The 18,686-nt window shown below is 44.6% G+C and overlaps 1 protein-coding gene across 4 annotated transcripts in view; it reads right to left on the reverse strand.

Moving 5' to 3' along the window:
* TOM1L2 (target of myb1 like 2 membrane trafficking protein) overlaps positions 1 to 18,686 on the reverse strand; it is a 51,423-nt gene that overhangs the window by 24,178 nt on the left and 8,559 nt on the right. For all 4 annotated transcript variants that reach the window (XM_021412058.1, XM_021412055.1, XM_021412054.1 and 1 more), the window contains exons 2-7: positions 9,863 to 9,947; positions 9,105 to 9,183; positions 7,336 to 7,485; positions 3,243 to 3,377; positions 2,144 to 2,302; positions 1,282 to 1,398 (exon numbers count right to left, since the gene is read on the reverse strand). In XM_021412058.1, coding sequence (XP_021267733.1) covers positions 1,282 to 1,398; positions 2,144 to 2,302; positions 3,243 to 3,377; positions 7,336 to 7,485; positions 9,105 to 9,183; positions 9,863 to 9,947 — 725 coding nt within the window. The remainder of the gene's footprint in view (positions 1 to 1,281; positions 1,399 to 2,143; positions 2,303 to 3,242; positions 3,378 to 7,335; positions 7,486 to 9,104; positions 9,184 to 9,862; positions 9,948 to 18,686) is intronic.

Here is an 18,686-nt window from a genome sequence, read left to right on the forward strand (position 1 = left end):
ACGGGTTCTCACCAGCTCTGTGATTCAGATTTAGGATGCAGCAGTTGAAGGGAACCAGTTGGAATAAAGAATCGCTGCTGTCGTTCCATTTTATGATCAAGTTCTTTAACCTTAAAGCTATGCTGTAAGGTTATGCTGTCAAGATGTTGGTAGTTGTTTCTGAATGTAAGCAAACCGTTCTACGCCCTTTTGGTCTGTCATGGTTTCCTGGAAGCTTCTTTTACTTTGAGCTGTCCAACCCAAATGGGCAGTAAATGAAAGGCTCTTTATTGCAAAGCCTCTCGTCAGCTGCCATGATGGCTCCGAGACAAACACACAGTACAGCTGCATGGGAGAGACCAGTTCTTGGATTGATTTCAAACTCTGATGTATCACAGAGCAATTCCCTGCCTTCCTCCAAACGTGCTATTGTGGGAGCCCATCCTCCCCGCTGGAGGATCAGAACAGCAGCCTATTTCTGAAGCTATGAAAAGGCAGATACCACGGTAAGGGCAGCGACTGGATGCTAGCTCGCAGTGTTCTTCATCGGTGTTGCATCTAGTTTGTGTAAACTTGCTCAGCCAAGGGCACCTCACTACCACAGGCCCAGAGAAGCAGTTACAAAGCTTGACCCACGAGCTCAGCTTCTAGTTTTTTTCTTTTGAAATAACAAACACAGCTCTGGATTGAGACTTCCCAGGAAATAAAACTCTCCTGATTACCCAGGCAGGCCCTCTGGACAGCATGAAACTTCACCTCAGCTCCTGCCTTAAGCCACTGCCTTCAGAAGAAGCTACAGCACATCTGCTGGAAAGAAGTTCATTTATTTCAAGTGGCAGAGAATCCACAGACCCTTGACAACTCTTAGTCCAGCTGGAAACAAGGAATGTTTTTTTCCTGCAGCGTCAGGAATGTTTTACTACCACACACCTGATTGTAGAATACTTGAAAGAAGCAGAAATGCTCACCACTTACTGAGCCTATGGCAGCTCTAGGCTGTGTTACAGTAAGACTTTATATTCAACATTAGGAAAAGAAAATCTAGCAATATGGACAAGAAAGCAGTGGAATGGGTTTCAATGGAAGTCAGGAAACCCTCATCATGAGAAGCTTTATCAAATGAAAAGCATCAAGTGATGAGACTAGCTGGGGTCAAGTACAGCCCACATTCATTATATAAACCAAGCAAGCCACAGCACTGGAGGGAACAACAACAAAATATATCCCACCCAAAAAAAAACCCAAACAACCCACAACCAAGCACAGACAAGATCAGAAACATATTCTCTAGAAACATGTTACCTGGAGTAACTCAAGGTCTGAAGAATCCTCTTGTCCAGGTACCATTTCTGTCAGCATTTCAGACATCACTTTGGTATTCCCACGAACAATATCCAGTTCACTGCGCAGCCGGGCAATCTATGTTAGGGTAAAAAGACAGCAAAGTACTGCATAACCTTGTGGGTTTAACTGGCTTAGCAATACCTCTGACTCTCTCTGATCTGATATCTGAGGCTCAGGATATTCTAGTGAGGGAGAAAGGTAAAGTTTCACCCAGGAGAAAAATTTAGAAAAAGCAACAGAAAAAGAAACGAACTTTGTAAAATGAGTCTCAGTCACTATCACAGTAATGACAGATGTGATATGCTTGTATAGAAGAGAAGCAGTTGAAAACAGTAGCTAAAAACAGATCTTGTTGCAGTGTATCTTGTGTGTCTTGCTCCAACGTGAGAAAGGATATACAATTTTTTACCAGGATCTTTGGCTATGAAGTATTTTAGCACAGAGAAAGGATGATCATATATTAGGGTATCCGATAGGGCCTGAGGGATGCAGGCTTAAGTCCTTGTTAGAAAGACTTACTGCATCTGCAAGGCGTTCTGTGCCTCTAAAGGAGTGCAGCTAGTGGAAAAACTGCTTACCTAGAGCACCACTGCTGAGTGGACTGATGCACCAGACTGTGAGGTTTCATAACTGCCGTCATTAGGAGGCCACACATACAAATCTAAACCCTAGATTTTGCAGTACAATAGGAGGAAAGATTACTAAGTAGAACCAGACCTAGGAGGCAATCAACGTCAGAAGACTGAAAATGGAAGCTCCTCTGCAAATTAGTTTCTAATTTGATCTGCCGAGTCTCTCAAAAGAATAATCATCCCAATACCTGTTCAGAATTGGCAGTGATGGGGCCAGTCACATTCAGAGCTGGAGCCTGAGGAGCAGAATACGCCGTTGGAGAAGGTGAAGAGTAAGAACTGGTGCTCATCCTTTGCTGAGACTGTGAATTGTGCATATTTGCTGCAGGATCAACTTCAGGAACGCTCTGCCACATCAGAAAGACAGCAGTTCAAAAACTGAATTGTGACAGCACTTGCTTTGTCAGCAACCTCAGGCCAGATACATTCAAATATAGAACATAATTGTACCTTGCGGAAAAGGTCAGTGCAGTTACGAGAACAGGCTGGCAGGCCAGCCCACAAACAGACAGCTGCAACCAAAATGCACGCCTGTGTTTTTTGACCCAGCCCACATGCATGTAAGTCAATTTATCATGAGAAGTAAAAGGTAACATAAAAGTAAGAGCCAAAGATAAATAATTATAAATAATTTTAAACTAGGAATTAAACTTCAGGCTTACAAGAGATGATGTGATAAATGGGTACTGGATTTAATTGATCTTGACACAAGGATTGTAATCCTTCAGTTCTGATCATTTGCATTTACCACTTCAAAGACTCATTAACTTCTCACAGTGAATAATCAGAACACCTGTGATCATTAAGTTCCTTCCTAGCAGTAGTTTTTTGTCAAGTTCACAGACATAACTTTTCAAAGATATAAAGACCTCATGTCACCATGGGATCAGAGGGAGATTCAGAATCTGTATGCCTTTATAAGATGCGCAGGCTTTGGCTCAGGTTTATTACCAAGAGAAACAAGTATAGTGTTGAGAAAATGAAGCAATCTCATATGCTTATGGTCTCTCTCTGAGAGTTAGCTGCATTTACCTGGTGGTTTTGTGATACAAAACAAGTATACAAACCTCCAAACTCCTCTCAGATTGATGTTTGACTCAAGGAAGGAGATTCCACTAGCTTACCAGCCTGTGACAATGCGGCTGCATTGTGTTTCTGCTACATGCCCCTTCTCTAAAGTCCTTCCAGGAGTGCAAAAATAAGCCAAGTTCAAAGAAACAGGAGGAGAAAGAAGAGTAGTTACCCAACTGCAGAAAATGCCCCCAGCATTGCAACACTGCAGCTTACCCTCTGTGGTGTGTGTATTGGAGATAAAGCATCAAGATCTGCCATGGGAAACTCTATGCCTTTCCTCTTGAGCTCTTCATAAATATGCACTACTCCAGTTAAATCAGGGCTACTTCGAAAGGCATCAGCCCAGGCCTGGAAAACAGGAGGGATTATCCATCGACCTTCCCAACAAAGTTCCTTCTCCCACGACCTCAGATACTATCCAGAAAAGCTTCTGTACATTTCAGCCTCAAAGGGAAGCTGTAGTCATTAGACCTGGTCTAAAAGATCCTGCAAATGTTATTAAGGCAGTCATATACACATTTTATATGAGTACAACATAGCAACCCAGCCTACAGTAGCTTTGTATAGCCTCTGATATTATCAGTCCGTAAATGCAAATGAAAGCTTCTTCCCATCTCCTCTCCTCAGCCCTGATTGCATGCTGAACTTCTCTTCATGTTCTGTGGCCAATGACCCACCAGAAAAAAAAAAAACCATACAAAAGATAAAATCAGTCTAGGCAGAATTCATGAAGTCATATAATAATCTTATGTAATTTATGTTGTGAAACATCCTCATTTGCTGGGGAAGAAAAAAACACAGCTGCCAAGCTTTCTTCAGCATTTTTTTTAGACCAAACTTAAGTAAAAAGGGTTGTTTCTGAGGTTCGTGTATCGTGAAACATGCAGTCCCACGAGCAGCAGAACTAATGAAGCCTGTATTCTTACAGAGCATATCCAGCACTGACACAGCCCGGTGTGCCAGAAAGAACAAGTTTAAAGGGAGAATTTCCCACAGCCGGAACACTCATGATATCTCTCCCGCTTGAATTCTCTGCTGTCTAAAAAGGCTTCAATTCACATTTGAGCTTCTCCTTCACTGGGAGCACGAAGCATTTCTCCTCGCCAGCCAGCCTCCCGCCCTCATGAAGCTTTAGGAACACGGTGCCTTGAAAGACTTCTCCCCCCTTTCACTTTTGCTGGAAATTTGCCGCGTATTAACAGTTTAGAGCAAGGAAAAATTGCAATATCATGACTCATTTAAAAATGAAGCATTCCCACGAGCTTCCATATATGTGAAGTACAGTGCAGCATGTTGGCCCCACAACTGCTGTGAGACATGCGTGGGCTCCGACCTTAATTCATTTTGTCATCACTTTTACACTAGTTCCTTGCTCGTTTTTATTTTAAAAGCTGTTTTCCACCACTTTTTGTACTGGAGAGGAGAGAAATCAAAGGTAGAAAAACAAGATAAGAAATAATATTAATATTTAACTTGTATTCCCATTCTATTCAGTTCTAAGAGCGAGCATCTCCTACGATATATACTCAGGAGACGATCCATTATCACTTGCGAGCTAGCAATTCTGGGTTTGCCTCCCAGTTAGAGTAAATTAACTGCATCTGTTGTTCTGATGCAGTGCAAGTCCAAGCAGTCCTATCTGAGCCACGGATACCAGCTGCAATTGCAACAAGCCATTCTGCTTCCTTGGAAGTGACCTTCGAAACCATCCCTGATTATCACAGAGACATTTACTGCACAAGTAACTCTACCCTTGCACTGCCTTTGCTTTTCAATTTACATAAGAAGTCATCTGAATGATGCTTCTACATAATGGTGTTTCCCATTTCCACTCTATGTGCAAGTAGGAGTGAAAAACGTTCAGCAAGGGATGCTCAATTAAACAGTCACTCAGAAGAAACTCAGAAGCAAAAGTCCCCAGCGTTTCTTGGTACTTGTTTGCCCAGGAGCATGGACTAATGCATCTCTATTCCGCTGGCTTCCTATGGATTTTTTGGCCAGCAATAACGACAGCAAACTCACTTATCTGCACACTGCCTTTCTTATGTATTTTCTCTTCTGCAACTCTTCCCTGGAGAAATGAGACACTTTCACTTGTACTCCCCAGCTGCCCGCGCTGGGACCGTTATCTGCAGCAGCACGTCTCGTAGAGGTCACACGAAGGACTGGGCACCATTGTCCTAAGCGCTGTCTGCACATGTTGTTAGACAATCCCTGCCCTAGACAGCTTACCATTCAGCTAGGCAGAAGGAACATTAGCTCTGCGTTACAGATAAGGAGCTGCACAGAGTGCTCAGGAGACTTGTCCATTGTCCAAAGAAGCATATGACAGAGGTGAGATTGAATTCAGACCTGCGAAGACTTTGGGCCACACAATCAAAGACGTTTCAGGATGCTGCTGTGCAAGTCCCACTTGGCACCCCACCATGCTCAAACAGGTGAATAAAATACTATTGGAAATCTGGCCCCAAATCAGTGATCATCATAAGGCAATTTTCCCAGAATGACACTTTTTAACACATGTCCCCTCAAAAGAATTTGCCATGCCACTAGAAGTCTCCCCAAGCTTCACCTTTGGTGCCTAGTGTGAGGAACAGTTCCATGGCCTTTTATCAGGATAAGCAGTTGGTAATACATGCTAATTCATGTACTGAGAAATAGGTTGAGAAAGTGAGACACAAGATGCCCAATGTCTCAGAACAGTCAAGTCTCTAGATAAGGAATTGCATGGCAGCTTTATCTGCTGGTGCTGTGGGAAGGCCCAGGAGTACAAGAGCTATATGGCTGAAGACACATGCTGTTTGTACAGCTTTATTTTCATGCTTCCAAGTCTGCTAATAATCCTCTCGTTTCTGTTCTTATTAATTCCCTGATATCAAACAGTAAAAAGCGTACAGGAAGGGATAAAAGTAATGTTAGCAGAGCAGAGCTGAGATCAGCACCCTTGGCACTGCAGGGAGCTCAAAAGAGCAAAGTCTGAGCAGAGCAAAGTGATCATGACATGCAGGACACTCTGGGTGTGACGCCCGTAGGGCAGATGAGAGGACAGCATGCACTTCCCTGAACTCATCGTGCAATCTGGAACACAGAGCACCCTACCAGCCCCAGCTACAGCGACACTAACAGAACCCACCAACAGGCAACATCTGTAATTCCCAGGCTTTTTGTACCAAAAGCCCAGGACTCAGTAACCAACAACTCCTAAGACACTGTACCAAAGGAACCAGCAGGGAAACACACAGATTCTCCTTATGGGGCCCCACCACTGCACGTACCAGCTCTCCCACACAAGCAGACACCCAGGGCTCAGATCAGAGACCAGAAACAGAGGGACCCTACGTGCCCCAGTGAAATGCCCGCCTTGTCTCCCCACCCAGCCTATTTCCTTTTTGGAAATCACTTATTTACATTGTCATGCTCTAACAATGTCCTGTCTGTGCATCCAAATAACAAACACACCAGTAGGAATTCAACTGCATGTTTTGCCACAGAAATCAGAAGTATATTTGGAAAATTATGCTATGCGTTTGTAAATACCATCCCACAAGAAACATTGCAGCAGGTTTATATCATTTTGAATACGCAGTGTCTTTCAGTCTCTGGTATCTGCAGTAGTCTGTAGGAGCTTAGTGATAAAGCTGCCTGTAATTGCAAAATTTCCTCCAGGCAGGCACCAGTGTTTCCTCATGTGTTGCTAATGGTTTGTGGAATTAACATGGCTGTTTACTGCTAAGCTGCACAGAAGGAAAAGTGGCAGACAGGCCAGTATCTGAACTGACAGTGCACTTTCACTGCAGAACAACCAGAGAAGGGACAAAAACCATTTATCTGCTGTGTCATCCTTAACTTTCCCATAGCCATCGTTAAATGGAATTCAGAATACTTTGTAAAGGGAGGAAACGGCTCCATTCGGGGAAACAGACAGAGGAAGGCTAAGCGTTCTTCACATGGCAGCAAAATCTCCGAAATTTCCTGGCCTCTAATGACAAGCCCATCACAGAAGCAGGTGTACAGCTTCTAAATTTGACTGTTAAACTGCAAAGCAACCCACTTATCTTTAAGCCCTCTTGTTTCAGAGTAGAGAGTTATCTCTCCAACAAGAACCCAGACATTTCTCCCTGGATACAATTCCCGTGCATGTGCATGTCTGCTCTTCCCTGCCAATCTTGGATATATTGTTTGTTTTTACATATAAAAAACTTGCCACATTTTTTAATGATGACAGCATGTTTAGCGATGCGTAGCACTGCAGCAGACAGTCCTTATTTCAGGCAGCAACATATGGAAGCAGAGACAAGCTGCGTACCTGAATCAGCGCGAGTACTTTATCCTGTACAATGGTGGGGGGATTATTCTTGGGCGAGATGATTTTCACCAGAACACCATCTATGAAGTCACGGTTTGCCACTAAGACATGAAAGCGATGCCCACAGTTCTTCACACAGGTCTCCAACACCTACACACACACAAAAAAAAAACCCACTCATTGTTGGAGCAAAGCTTGGTCGCACACACAACAGCTGTGGTTGGTTTCTGATTTTTTTTTTTTAAACAAAATGGGACAGAGAGAGATGGCAGAAGAGATTCTAAGATTTTTAGATTCTTATATTCTCAGTTCTTCATTTTTTTCTTCAGTGTTGTCAAAAAGCTTCCTTCCTACACAGACATTCTGAAGTACCTTGTCTATCATTAACATATTGGGCACTTCCGTGATTTACCTTTGTCTATTTTCAAGGTAAATAAATATAAAGTTTCTTCCTCTCTAAAGCAGAGCTTTCCAACTAGTACAGCTGAGCAGCTAAACACAGAGCATCACATCCAGAACAGGTAAGGCAGAGGCCATCCTGTCACTGTGAGATATTGTCACGCTGTGGTACTCCACCATTTTCTATGTAGCTGGGACACAGCTGGACCCAGTTGCTCTGAGCTACAAGTCATGTTTTTGGGTTGGGAATTCAGGTGAATGATCTTCACTCATTCAAAACACTCCCCTGTGAATGCTCTGGCAGGTTATACTTTGACACATTTTCCCCCTGCAACCTAGCTAGAGGCACCTTCCACTTGCCATTCAACCGCCACGGAAGAACAGCTGTTGATTTTTCTCTGAAGAACATGATTAGCATGGAGATAAATCCAATGCGTCACTTCTCCTTACAGCCATGCCTAATAACTGCTGCAACTCTCTATCTGAGGAGTCTATAATTACTCTCCTACTTCAGCCACTTTCATCAGCTCTGATGACACGGACTCACTCCTGATGAATTTTGCTCTTTCCTGCGCAATGGATAATCTCATGGTTTGGTCCTTGGTAATCTGTCAAAATGACAATCCCGCATAGGAAATGGCATGAAGACAGAAAGTACAGTCACGCTTCATCAGGAAGATGCAACAAGAACTCTGTGAAAGAATCGTACAGATAACCTACCCACAGCAGAATAACTCGATCTCGTTATTGCTGCTCATTCCTCAGACTGCTGCGGCGCACAGCCTGCCCAGCACCACGCTTTTGGAGTGCTGCATTATCCAGGAAACCCCAGCTTTCCCGAGCAGGAAAGGTCACTGGCAAATTATCTCACACCTTCGCAGATGCACAGAATATAATTTACACTTTACTGAGCAAAATTAGATCAGCATAAATTAATACAAGCCTCCTACAGAGATCCATTCACAAGGGAAACTGTACAGCAGCTACTTAGGAAGCTGAAAATATGGCAAGTGCATCATTGCCACTTGCAAATATATCCACAGTTGGGAGCAGAGAAACAGCCGGACAGAGCAGCATGAGAGTAGTGAAGTCCCAAAGGGTGGGACTCATTTGAGCTATGACTTTCCTCTGTCAGTACTTGGGATGGATAAGTGCCCAGACAAAAGCAGAAATCAATTGAGTCAGAAAAATGCTAAGCAAAGCTTACAGTACCTCTCCTCAAGGAAGTGAGGAGGCAACTGGAGAGAAAAGGGCAGAGCAGTAACGGTTCAAGCAAAGAATGTGTACATTCAAGAGAATGCCAGGAAAAACAAAACGACAAAAGAAAAGGGATCTGCCCTTTTGAGGCATTCCAGCCTGCCTCCACTCACCGTTAGAGCCAGCATGACCTCTCTGTAATTTTTGTTTCCATTCAGCCTCTTCTTCAGCGCTCGAATGGCATCCTTTGGGCTGAAGGAGAAACACACCATTGTAAAAAGACAGCTCACACACTTTTCACATGTCATACTGAGGGACAAGGATCCTGTATCATTCCTAGATGGACATAAGCATCTGTATTATCTTTAGATAACTTGACTACAACTAAACTAGGGTCACGTAGAATTATGTGAAAAGACAAGACATCACAGATGTTAAGGTCAGAGCAACGCCTGAGGCCTCCAAAATAGCAAGACGTTGATCAAACAAGAAGGAGTCTCAGACAAGCTCTCAGAAAAAGGCCCAGAGTGTAACACCAGCCGTGGGCTTTCCTGCAAATTGCAAGAACCACAGCTTGTCTGATGCTGAAGGAGACTCATCAGGGAAGCTTCTCTATTCAAATGGCTGAAATGAATAACACTGAAGCACTGAGATGCACCTGCAGAAACCAAGAACCCCGAAAGTACAAACTTGTTACCCTCTCCAAGCAGACATTTTTTCCATGCCTTCCCAGGCAGACATGTAGCACAGAATATGCTGGATCTTACAGAGCTTCTCTGAAATTTGGAAGGAGGAGGGAAACCAAACAACCTGCATGTAAACTGCATTCGAGCTATGAGCACCTGCCCCCAGACTCTGCACCTCCTCACATGCTGAATGCAGCTGGAGGTTTGCTCATGAGCCTTTCAAAGTTTGCTGAAATAGTGCATACCCTTCTTCTGTCTCGTTGATAATGTCACAGATCTCCATGTTAAGTGTCCAGTCTTCACTCTGTAGAGAGCCATCTGTGGCCTTTTCTGTAAAGAAAATAAAATATTTATATATTTTTTTTCCACATCTTTCTGATTAGGTACTTCAATCCATCTTCAGTGACTCAGAGCTGAACCTGTTCAGTAAAAGAAATATAGAAATAAACAAGTCCCACCTTCCCCTATTGACTCTAAGCAATGTCCAACCTTCCTGTACATCCCCAGGGATGAGCACAGAGGTTTCCAGGCAGAATCAATTATCCCATACACTTACCACCTTCAGCCCATATAGATGGGCTGTTCCACAAAGACTCCTGTATTCCTGAGAAAGTAGGAAAACGTCAGCTAATCCCAACTTAAACATCTCAGATACTGCACTGTATGAGGTAGGAAAACCTCCCCCAGATTAACAAGACCACCATCCTGGAAGTTCTACAGGAAGAACGACCTAAGGCACAGTGACAGATGCCAGCTGCTGGCAGTTTAATTCATGGATGACTGCAAGAGTAGCATAACCACAACTTCAAATAATCAGTTGACAAGAACTATTTCTTCCTTGGGATTTCCTTCTAAATCAATACTGTTCTGTCTAGCAGTGCCTAGAACACCCCATGAAATTTTCACACTTCTCACTTGCAGTATTTAAACCCTGGCTTTCTTGCTCTACCCACATGCAGGAAGGCTGTAAAGTTCAAGGTGAAGCCCGTCGCTAAAGAGACCCAAAAAGGGGACCTTCATGGCAAACAGGACCTTCTCCTCCAAATTAGTCTATTTTTTTCTACAGGTGCCTGGAATCCAAATAAGGCAAAAAAAAAAAAAGTTTTAATAAAATAAACCAAGAAAAAATTATTCTAAATATTTTAATTCAGAAACAAAACCGCAGGTACCATCTTCTCCAGCTCCCCTTCTGTCTTTACATCGTATCCCAATCTGTCCCCCAGAACAAGGCAGATTTTGTTTTAGAACACTGGGCTCCAAGGACTTCGCACTTCTCCTTTTCTGTTTACCAACAGTGTTTTTCCATTAACATTTTTATCGCTGTGACTGCGGATAGAGACGCCCGCAGGCCATAATTATGGGCCATTATCTGGAAAAAGACAATGTGTCTGGGAAATTCAGGTTTCAGAGACTTGTCTACACCAGCACAGTGGTTAAAGCAGCTCCGCCACGAAGACAATTAGAGAGGGCTGAGACCAAACAGTGTGCAAACTCCATGCGGAGATTAAGAAGCCACCTACCTCCAGAAGGGAGAAGACACTGATAGTGGGGTTGAGGGTGCTCTCAGCAAGTCCATGGGTGGCACCAAGCCATATGGTGTGGTCAACACACTTAAGGGATGGGATGCCAGACAGATGGAGCAGCAGGCCCAGGAGAACCTCACAAGGCTCAATAAGTCCAAGTGCAAGGTCTGCACCTGGGTCATGGCAACCCCTGCTACCAACGGAAGGGAAGCTGGAAAGGATGGAGCACAGTCCTGCCAAAAAGGACTTGGGGTAGGCTGGATATAAGGAAGACATTCTTTATGCTAAGGATGGTGAAGCACCAGCACAGGGTGCCCAGAGGTGGCAGTGCCCCATCCCTGCAGACACCCACGGTCAGGCTGGACGGAGCTCTGAGCACTGATGGAGCTATGGGCGTCCCTGCTCAGTGCAGGGAGTGGGACCAGACAGCCTTGAGAGGTCCCTTCCAACTCGAACGATTCTGTGATTCCATGACATGACAGAAAAGGAGAGCATTCAGCCCTCAGCCCGCTGTGTTTTGGTTCTGCAGGGGCTCTCCATTGCTACGTAACAGTGCTCAAAGAACCGGCACGCCAACCCGTGCATCTTCCCTGCAGCCAGGCAACTCCGCTGTGGGGCTCTGAGCATCAAATCTGGGTCAGGCATGCTACAAAGAATGAACGACAACATGCAGCAAGTGCTGAAGGAGGGACTAAAATTAGCACCCGACTCCTGTTCGAATTAAACATTACCAAGGGGAAAAGAGCTCATTTCCAAAAGACAAGCGTACATCTTAAACCCACACAGTCTCCCCCATATTTTACACTAAAGAACAGAAATAAAAAAAAAAATAAAATAAAAATAAAGGCAGTAACCAAATGTTCCTGGAGAAGGGGGATTTTGCTCTCCCTCCCAAAGCTCCGGGGAGAAATAGGAATGAGGTTATTGGGGACCACAGCCCAGCGTTCCTATGTACCCACGCACTGCAGCAGCATCACTTCACTTTATCGTCTCCGCAGCATCGCAATTTTTAGCCATGGAGTAGTGCCACAAACACATTTTGTCAAAATAAACCTTAGCTAAATGGGTTTTACAGGACCAATGAATGAATGGGCTGCAAGCGCTACTTGGTGCAGGATCAGCGTTTTCCACAATCATTTTTAAGACGTGATTATAGCAGAACCATAGACTATGAATATTGCTAAGCCGCTGCCTGCTGTCAAATGCTGTCGAGAACACACAAATTTTTTAATATATTTTTACATTAAGAAAACAAATCAACTGCCCAGATTCAGGAATATGGTCTGTTTAAGGCATAACCTCTCATTCTGCATCACTGTGCTCATAAATCCTTCGCAGCTTGGGTGACCACCTCCGGCAGAGCAGATGCAGCGACTTTTTTTTCTTTTTAAATCTCTGAATATTAGAAGGTTTTTAATGTTAAATAAAATGTTTTGCTAAGCAGCAGGGACTGGATGGAGGTGAAGGCAGATCACGTTCTATAGCAATAAAGCTTTATGTACACTGCAAGAACAAAATGCACCTAATGAAAGCGGTTGCTACAAGCAGCTTCGCATGAAGCTGAATTCCCAGAAAACATTGAACTGCTCTGCCTGCACTCTTCCTTAGAGAATCCCTCCCAGCAGATCCAAAATGCAGTAAATTATAAGTACCCAATACACAGTGCAGTATTTATTGGACATTTCAGAAGCCGTGCATCTCCCCAGAGCTCTTCCTCAATCAGCAAATAGACACAACTGACAAAATTAATGGCATTTTGGATACTGGCGCACAATCAGGAAGGAATGCCATGCAAACGCTGCAGGTACTGCTCAAAAATCACCAGTTCCCCAAGCTCAGCCTCACTGAAAGGCCTACCAATGGCACAAGGGATTCTGAGATCCAACCAGAGGAATTCCAGGATAAAAAGGTTCAATCAGAGGAGGAAAGGGGCTCATGCTTGGGCATGGTACCAGGGGCACATCTCCCAAATTAAAGCACTGGCACAACCAGGTAAAAATCTCTTGAAAAAGTCTATCTGTAAAAACCAGTGCTGGATAACACTCTTGGAAGAAAAGGCCAAACTTCAGCTTTGCAGTAGCTGCAAATCACGTTACATGAAAACAGGAGAACTGTGGTGGTTTCTGTCTGAATACCGGAGTCTCTTGAAAGAACAGATCTTAGTGTTCAGAGAAATCACAGCTTTCTCTCTTGGGACTTTTCCAGATGTGACTTCAGAGACTCGCAATTCAAACATTTGGAAAGAATTACGCACAAAAAGCGCCTCCTATTAACGGAGGAAACGTGCACATTAATGCACCGTGTTACCGAGATCCAAAGCAAGGAAGTTCGGATTTCAGACTCCTCCCCTCCTTCAGCTAAGAGCTGACTTTTGGCATTCGAGTGGCATGAAACATCCTTTTTGCTTGGTCTCGGAATTTCAGAAGATTGCAGATCTGAAGTCTTTGTCTTGTCTCTTAATAGTCCACCTGCCTACCAGTGGCGCTCCAAAACTGAAATTAGAAAAAAATCAAGCTGTCAGATGTGTCACATTTCACTTTGCGTAACACGTGGCAGCGAACAGAAGCAGCCACAGTACTGCAGGTTCTTACTGCCATGCTGCTGGACTGCAGCTCAGCAGAGCTCTCACAAAAGCAAGGGCTGTCAGCTCAGGCCAAAGCAAAACGCCTTCACAGAACGGGTAAAGGTCTTCCAAGACAAAAAATAAAAAATAAAAATCCAGTTTTGCAAGTGATGCAAAACACTCAATAGCTCACAAGGGAAGATAAGAGATTGAATGAGACGGGAACATCTCAACTCTGAGCTGTAGCTTATAGAACTGCTTTGCCTCAAAGAATCATTAAAGAATCAAGCGACTGCTCCCGTTGCTCTTGCATTCAGCAGCTCCTCCACGACCTGCATGGCATCAGCAGTGAGCCCTGGGGGAGGACCACGGACACACGTCAGAGGTGTAAGCTGCATGAAGATGAGAATCAAGCTCCTGGGCATTCATGGGGCCGCTGCTCCATTCAAGATATCTTGCTTGGAAGACAGGGACACAACAGAACGGCACACCTGGATCTAACAGCCTGTTCATCCTTTTTCTGCTTCTGCTTTTAAAACGAGTCACAGACACTTGGACACAATGGCAATCAACAGGAGGGTGGGTTTTGTTTTTTTTTTTCCTTTTTATCAAAACGCTGCTATTAAAAAATAAATGTCAGTCACTGGAGATTCTAGATCAAAACTCTACTCTTAAGTGCTTTGCTCCTTTAAAAACTGCCAGTTTCTTTGTAAGAAAGCACAGCTCCAAGAGCGTTTTTCAATTAGCCACCTCACTGCTCCAAGTCCTTTTTTTACATTCCTTATTTCACACTGCTCTGAAAATGCTGAGCTTCACACTTCCAAAGAAAAAGGCAGTCAGCTAGAACAAACGGGCTCAATCGGAGCTGCAAAGCATTACAGGAGAACGTGATTTGGGTGGCTCTGCTGCAGAACTGGTCATCCGCTTTGACCACTGTGATTTTTCAATTGATTTTGGCTATGCTTACATCGAAACTCTTTGGGATGAAGTCATCTATCCTCCACTCATTGCTTTGCCAGAGTTTCTGGGGCTGAATAAATGAATAATCATAGCCTGTAATGACTGCAGAGTCTACATTAAAACAAAATAACAAGAGAATCTGAGGACACGCATATGTGCAACCGTAATGAGTATTGAGCTTGAATGCTGTCTGAAAGCACAGGAGACTGGGAACTGTCATTTCTCCAATCCGCCTTCAGATTTTCTCCTTTCTGAAACTGCTGCCCGCACGCCAAGCTTCCGCAACCCAGATCACACTTACCTGCAAACATGAATATGTAACATGCAATTACTGGGGCTTTTTAAAGAGCACGTGGCGTTCACAGCTACGTTACAACATCCTGTGATTTAGATGCGCTGCAGAAAAGACTTCGCTCAACATCCCCCAGAAATTCAGCCTCTTAGGAACAGGACTCCACAGCTGATTAATTGAGCACAGCTGTGCAGCAATTTCAGAAGCAAAGCAAGGTGAATGGATTAATGCATATTAAATAAATATTAACTGCTGTATAACAAAGGAGATTTTTCCTTTATCCTCGGATCAGAGCATCACCTGATTGAAAAGAAAAACAAAACAGAAATCCCTGTAATATTACCTGAGTAGACAGGAGAGCATGTCAGCTTGAGTTTACCACATCTCATAGGTCTCAATGCAAATACAGTTTGTAAAACCAGACTGACCCTACAGAGCTACGACCATCGTGTTGGTCACAGATGGGCAGCCTAGCCCAGGCAGTTCCTGCACTCACATCCTGTTCATCTCAGGCACAAATGGGGGTTTAGTCACAATCCCTAAAGGCATTTGGAGACTGGATCCTGAGCAGAACAGCGTGTTTCTATACAATAAAGACTTTTGTAAGGAATCGTCTCTCTGAAGTTCCCCCATCAGCAGAAATTGCTGCTGCTGACAGCACGCTCCGCTGCGTGACGCGTGTATAAGCAGCTCTCTTTCTAAACAGATGGCTGAAAGACTACTGCTTCTTTAAACCAACGTGAAATCCTTCCAACTTCCTCGTTCTCGGCTTAAGAAAAACAAGAACTTCCTCCCATGAACACACACCCATGAGAGCCAACCTGCTGGCCGCGCACTATCAATACTTCTCCTCCAGAGCCAGGAAAGCTGACAGCTCCCAGCTCAAGGAGCCAATGCCATCGCTTAGGGACACTGCTCCTGAACACAGCCTACAATGACATGCTTCCTCACCTTTCCCACGGTGACATCCCTGTGTGGCCGCAAACCCTGGGCAGTGGGAGCATGGTGCTGCTCTGCAACCAGCACGCGAGCACGAGCTTGCGTCAGCAATCAACGCGCTAAAGCCTTCCACCAGAAGTGTCAAAGCAGCCTGAAAGGATATGCTCTGCACTCATGGATTTTAGTGCATTTGGGTGGAGATGTTTACGGGGTGATTTACTGCTGGGGAGCAACAAATCCACGCTGTGTTAGGGCACACCCCAGCTCCTGACAGACATCCCCTAGGCCTGCTCTGAGCCACTGCGAGCCATCAGGCAGCAGTTCCTGGTGTCTTGTTACTGCTGTCCTTCTCCAGATGAGAGGCACAAGAGCACAATTTAAGGCCTTTCAGGTGATTTAAATGTTCTCCCTCGGATCTGCCCTTCTGAATTAGACCGTGGCTGCTACAATATGGCTCCGTTTGGGAGAACTTACCAGCATGGCGCTGATTCAACTCAGTGCACTGGGGCAGTTATCTAAAGCTGCTCCTTTGGCCATGGACAGACGGCGCTGTATTCCCAATCACACAGACACGCAGCCACCTCCACAGGCAGAACTTGGATTTCAGATGAAGGATTTTTCTGCTGTTTTCATTTACCCAAGGATTTTGGATCACTGAGAGAGGCTGAGAGCTCTTTAATTGAGAATCTCAGCCACTAAAGAACAAACACCAAAAGTACAAAACTAATTAATAGCTGAGTCTTTGGCTCTCCCCCACTGAAAGCGAGAAGGAAACTGGGAAATTACCCAAAGATGCTGAAAAAGCAGTCCTTTTCCAAACATCCCTTACGAGCTGATAAGTTTTTCTCACCAAGAAAGACAACTCACTGCAGACAATCCCTATATATGACCAAAAAAACCCACTTAAATATCTATTTTGTGCGTACACAAATTTGTCCGAATGCCAAAAAATAACCACTGAAAAGGAAAAAAAAAAATAATACAATGAAACAAACCACAGCCTCCATTCATTTTATCAGCCTTAACTGACCAATCTGAGAGAAGGGACAGCTGGAAGCGGTGATTTCTCCCTCAGCCTCGTTGTTAGCAAGCACGCCCAAAGGCTCCGCTGCAGCGGATTTGCTGTTTGTAAGAATCACGCAGAACACCAGCGTTACAGCTCCTCACAAAGTTTGCAAACAGCTTTTGGAAACGTTACTGCCCAACAATGCAGAGGAATGGTATCCCACGTGTGAAGAAGGCAAACACCTCTGACCCGTACAATGCTGCACAGCGAGGTGCAGCACCACGCTGCCACATCCCAGCAGCGCAACAGACTGCGTGCCGCCCCGTGCAATGGCATCCAGCAATTACAGGTGAGAGCGGAAGAAGTCTGTGCAAAGTTCTGGATGATCAGTGTGTCAGTGAGCTCTGTTTGAAATCTATCAGCTCTTGATGGCTAATTTTGTACTACATGAGTAAAGCAAGTTCTAATAACTCACTTGGGACTTCACTCCAGTACTTACAAGCTACGTGCTTTTCATATTCATAAAACAAAACTAATTGCCTTTCATGGATGAAATGTTCCCAGAATTTTTAATCCACGGCAGCTGCAAACTCTAAAAATCCATCCCCATACATTTAAGACTCTCCCTCCCACCCACTCACGTGCAACACCTTGTTTGCTGCAAACAAACTATACAACAAAGACAATCCACCAGGCTCCTACCTTAGTATTCTTTTTCTTTTTTTACAGGTTACTCTTGAAGTCAATTGCTCATATTCTCACATACTTCAAATGAACTGAAAACGCTAATTACACTTAGTGAGGGGGATAAAAGAAAAGGAAAATCGTTCAATTCTACAGCAGTTACAAGTTTACCCCTTAAACAGCAGCACGCCATGGGCAGATTTTTAAGCAAACATTCATACAAGATAATTAAAATGTGTTGCAAACAGAACAAAACACATGTTGCATGGGGCCATCCCACACGCATTCCCAGACCCAGCGCTCCTCTGCATCTCTGGCTACACAGGTGAGAGCTGCATCCCCTGCACGGCCACGGCAATGCCACACGAGGCGCAGATGCGGGCAGCCAGAAGCCTGCAGCCTCCGAGGGCTGACAGCTCACGTTTCCTCGTGTGAAACGCTTCCGTTTGCTTTTCAGTTCTGCAGCCTTCCCTCACGCTGCTCTGCAAGATGACAGCAGGGCCGCGCAAGAAGCAGCTAGCTCCCACCCCACTGAAATTTTCCCAAACCTCCGCAGCTTGAAGCTCAGTGCCTGGAATCCACTAAATGTTCTCACTGCGGGAAGAGGGGGGAGCTGGCTGCTTTCTGCTAGGTAGCAGGGGGAGCTTCTGCCAAGGCCACTCTCATTGGAAGTGTCCCAGTGCCAGCTGCCCCTTCCAACGAGCCAAGCTCACTCTTTCTGCAAAAGCTGAGAGCTAAATGCTTCCAAGCGATCCGCTCAGCAAGTCTGGGAGCAAAGCAGGCAACAAGATGCATGCGAGTAGTTCTGTCCTGCATGGGCTGAGAAATGCGTGCTTCCAGGTCCATTTCTACAGCCCTGTTTCTTATGTGTCACTGCTGTAGGTAACCCTGAAAAAGACTGATAAATAGACAATGTAAATTCCAGAAGGTCAGATCAAGAATGCAAACTCCATTCCTGACACTGCTGTTTTAACTCTCAAATCCCTCTTCACGCACCTCTGTAAATTCTTTAGGTCAGAAACTGCCCCAATACATTGCACGTTGCACTGTAACTGCCTCTATTAAATTATAGTGTGGTGTATCAGAGGATCACAGTGTGCTT

The sequence above is a fragment of the Numida meleagris genome, chromosome 13 (genome assembly GCF_002078875.1).
Source record: "Numida meleagris isolate 19003 breed g44 Domestic line chromosome 13, NumMel1.0, whole genome shotgun sequence".
Lineage (NCBI taxonomy): Eukaryota > Metazoa > Chordata > Aves > Galliformes > Numididae > Numida > Numida meleagris.